The sequence below is a fragment of the Bombus impatiens genome, unplaced genomic scaffold (genome assembly GCF_000188095.3).
Source record: "Bombus impatiens unplaced genomic scaffold, BIMP_2.2 scf_5545, whole genome shotgun sequence".
NCBI classification, from domain to species: Eukaryota; Metazoa; Arthropoda; class Insecta; order Hymenoptera; family Apidae; genus Bombus; species Bombus impatiens.
In genome coordinates this window covers 1-4,069 of record NT_181963.1, presented here as the reverse complement: position 1 = coordinate 4,069, position 4,069 = coordinate 1, and the positions used below count along the sequence as shown (strand labels likewise).

Sequence of the window (4,069 nt, the reverse complement as noted above, 5' to 3'; positions counted from 1 at the left end):
GAACTCCAAGTGAACTTGGAAAAGTGTATGTATTTTATATATATATATAAATATTTGATTTTCACAAATACAGCACAGTTTCTTAATGACGTCTATTTTATTTTCTCCAGGATATATAATATCAACTTTGTACATGAATACACTATCGTAGTAGGAAAATTTAATGGGTATGATTCAGTTAGTTGCAGTGGAAAATCAAAGGGAACCAGACAAGAATTTTCATTCGATGAAATGTTCCCAGCAACTGTTAGCCTGAAAAATATTTTTGTAGAGTTAGCTCTGTTAGACCAGTCCACTTAGAAGAGTATAATGTCTGTGTAGCTGACTCATTTATTAATAGTATCTTTAGCTGACATTTCAAAGACGTTGATATTACTAAATGTATCTCCTTTAGACGAATATTATAATGAAACATTGAATTTATTGAGATTTGCTATCAATGTACACAATTGCTAATCCCAAAATAGAAAAAGAACGTGACTAATGTTATTATCCTATGAGCATGACTACAAAAACACTATACAAAGTTCCAACAAATAGTAATAGTATAGACAGATATCATATTTTGTTAAAGAAATACAAATAAGAGTGAAGGTAAATTTATATGGTATATAGCAATTAAATCATTAGTTTTTAATGTTTAATATATTAACTGGCATATAATATTTATATACCAGTATTATAATGCAACTTGTTTCATTAATAGGATTTACCAAAAGGAATGGTTATAATTTTATGCAAATATCACTATTAGAAATAAATTCAAATTTGTCCACTATGTTGAAAATTAATTTTAATGATTTCACACAATTAGAAAATTTTATTGACTTTGCAATTGAAAAAACACTCAATTCCAATTAGAGAAATAATAAGAGTTATTCTCTGGTAAGAAAGTATGTCCACAAGGAAAAAGCAAAATTGACGGATATGGATGAATATGTGAATGTGTAATATTATGGGAATAAGAAAGCTATATGCCAGAAAGTGTTTGAGACTATGAATGTTGTAATGACATCCTGCAGTGATGAAGGAATCAAGTAAGAGACTTCTAAATTAAGACTTAATTACTTAGAAAATTTTTAAGAATGTTTTCAAATAAAATATTACGAATTAATATTATAAATTTTATTACAAATTTGTTAATTTATGATAAGATTTATGATATAAATTGTTAAATGTCATAAATTTACAAATTTGTAATATAAAAATTTAAAATATTACAGGATTCTTTTATATTACATGATAAAAATGAAATTTTGCTTAAAAAAAATTCGTTTTCTTGCAGATTTACGTCGCATACTTAAGCATCAAAGTCCTTGGTGATAATAGAAGTGATAGCTAATGTTTGGAAATCCATGTTACCTGCGAAAAGATGATAATAGGTTCGATCTTGTTAAATGAATTAAAAAGTAATTTAAAGATCAGTTAAATATTTTCAATCTATAGTCAAAGACTAAATATATTCCTAATCTATTTATAATACTTGTATAAAATAAATATAAGACTTGTGATGATTAAATACATATATTTATATATATACATATAGTTTAATTATATATATATTTATATATAGTTTAATTTCACACGGATATACACTAATTAGGTATACAAATTTAAATATAATATTTTTATTATGAGATCATTAAATCTTTATAAGAAACTAAGATTACTGTTTAGTAAAATATAAATATATATATTCGTATGCATATATCAATTTTGTAAATCACACTGAAATATTTTTTTACTTAATTACTCTGTATTATCATAATTTACATTTTTTCAAAAAAATAGGAAGTATTCCGAAATTAAATAAACTGGCTGTGTATAAATGTACTAGGTTATCCGGAAGATTCATAGCGACAGTTAAGATTGATTTAACTAAAATTAAACTCTAGTCATTTATAATTTCACAAGTGTTTTCTCGAAAACACGAAAGTTTTTAGAGTATAATACTGATCTTTCCATCTGATATAAAAAAAGAAAATATATTAACAATAACTTTTAATATTTTCAAATAAGCAACAACTGAATTAGGAAAATTAAGGAAACAACGTTTATTTTTTTATATAGAGTGTTAGATATCGAAATTTACTACTTGATGAATACCTTTTTAAAAAATTTTTAATAAAATAGTTACAAACCTATGCCCATTTAATATTTCTCTTAGAATTATTCATAAAATACATTGCTACAGCCTGATCGTTTAATTTTGAAATACATATTTTATCATAACATACATATACTTACCATAAATTATTTTCATAAATTAAGTATATTCAAAAAGTTATTGAATGTATATTTTACTAACTCATCTGGAAAAAGTGATTTTTATTGATTAAAATATTTAATTAAATATCAATTAATGACACTATAAAAATAATAAACTATTGATAATTTGATAATCGGAAAATTATAATTCGGAACAACTGATAATCTTTATTTATTGTTGTTTAAGTTTCAAACTGCTAATGAAAATTAAATAGAATCGACACATTCAGGTATCGATACGTGTATCGACTTTAAAATATAACCAAGTATAAATACATATATCAGTGATTACTATTGGCCAAATCTTTTCTATGTCTTCAAATGATTGGTTCTCAGCTCTCATACTATACTCCTCTGATTGGCTACATTCAAGCAAATTCAAGTTTAAATAAATGCAGTTGTTTAACAGCTTAACCGACTCTTGAATGCTGTGAAGTGAAGTAAACTGTCGTTTCTTTCTTTCTGTACAAGTAACATTATTAGTGTGATTTTGTGTATGCGAACATAACAAATTAGGTAATATAATTTAAAAGTAAACAAATAATTGATAAGTGTGTAACTACGAGTGACTTAATTGTGTTCTTTTGTTGAACGAGGTTTGTTTTGTCAGATAGTTGTTTATATCAATCGTACACATCAATTTTTTGTCATGTATAATATATTTTCAATTTCACGTAATCCACTATTTAACTAACTACATTTGTTTTATTGTTTTGAATAAAATGTGGCTTGGGGCAGCATAAACAGTAAAGGGGGGTCTTGTCTGCTAATGGATGTTGTAGTTTGGTAATAATTAAACAGTACACTGGAAATATTGGTTTTGCATGTATGGGTATGAGTTAAATGTTTTAAAGCATGTAGTTTCTTTTTTTTATTATTGTATTAATCCAAATAATTGATCTTCATGTTTAGATGGAATCACGCTTGCCAAAACCAAAAATTAATTTATCAAAAGTAATTAACAGCACAGTAAACATTGCTACAGACAAAGATAATAAAAAAATGGTAAAAAGCCAAAATGATCTACCCCATGCAAGTTCTAGTGCTGTTCCTGAAAGACTGACAAAAGCCAAAAGTACAGTAAATATAGCAAAATGTTCAAATGAAAATAAACCTCCAATTAAACAAACTTTAAGTAGATCGAAGACTATGTCTTCCATTACTACCAGAGCTGTGAAAAGACCAGCTGTTGCAGCTATTACACATGGCGAAACCAAGAGACAATTTGCTAAGCCTCCTACTAAAATAAGTACACAGCAAGTTGGTAGTACATTAAGAAATAATACCACCAATAAGTCTAGTCAGAATATCATAGCCCAGAAGGTACAATGCAGCAGTAATGCAGCTAAGCCTTCCAAATGGGACTTAAAGGGTCGATTGGCCCACACCAGTAATGAGTTATCTAATATACGACAGAAATATGCAGAAACTTCAGCAAAATATAATGAACTTCAAGAACAAATGAACACATTAAAGGCAAATGAAAATGTACATAAACTAAAAGCAGAAGAATATGAAAATTTGAATAAGACATTAGTAAATGAATGCAGAGAATTAAAAGCAGAAATGAGTAAATTGCAAGAAGAAAAAGAGAATTTGTCAAAATGTTTGAAAGAATCAGAGGAGTCATGTAAAAGCATTTCAAATACTTTAGTAGAATTTAAACAAAAATGCTCGTCTCAAGAGTCATTAATATCACAACATGAATTTATAATAAAGGATCTAAAAGCTAGTTTAGAAGTTGAAACAGAAAAGAATAAAGAATTAAATGCAACTAAAAATGAGTTACAAACATTGGTTC

General features: G+C 26.4%; 1 protein-coding gene across 1 annotated transcript; it reads left to right on the top strand.

The window, feature by feature from the left end:
* LOC100741683 (kinesin-like protein KIFC1) lies at positions 1-4,065 on the top strand (the record flags this gene model as incomplete). The annotated part of the gene is made up of 5 exons (XM_033324638.1): positions 1-25; positions 111-594; positions 707-1,037; positions 1,286-1,409; positions 3,181-4,065. A coding segment is annotated over exon 5 (885 nt), but the record flags the coding sequence as incomplete, so codon positions are not given.
* Positions 4,066-4,069: the final 4 nt, after the last annotated feature.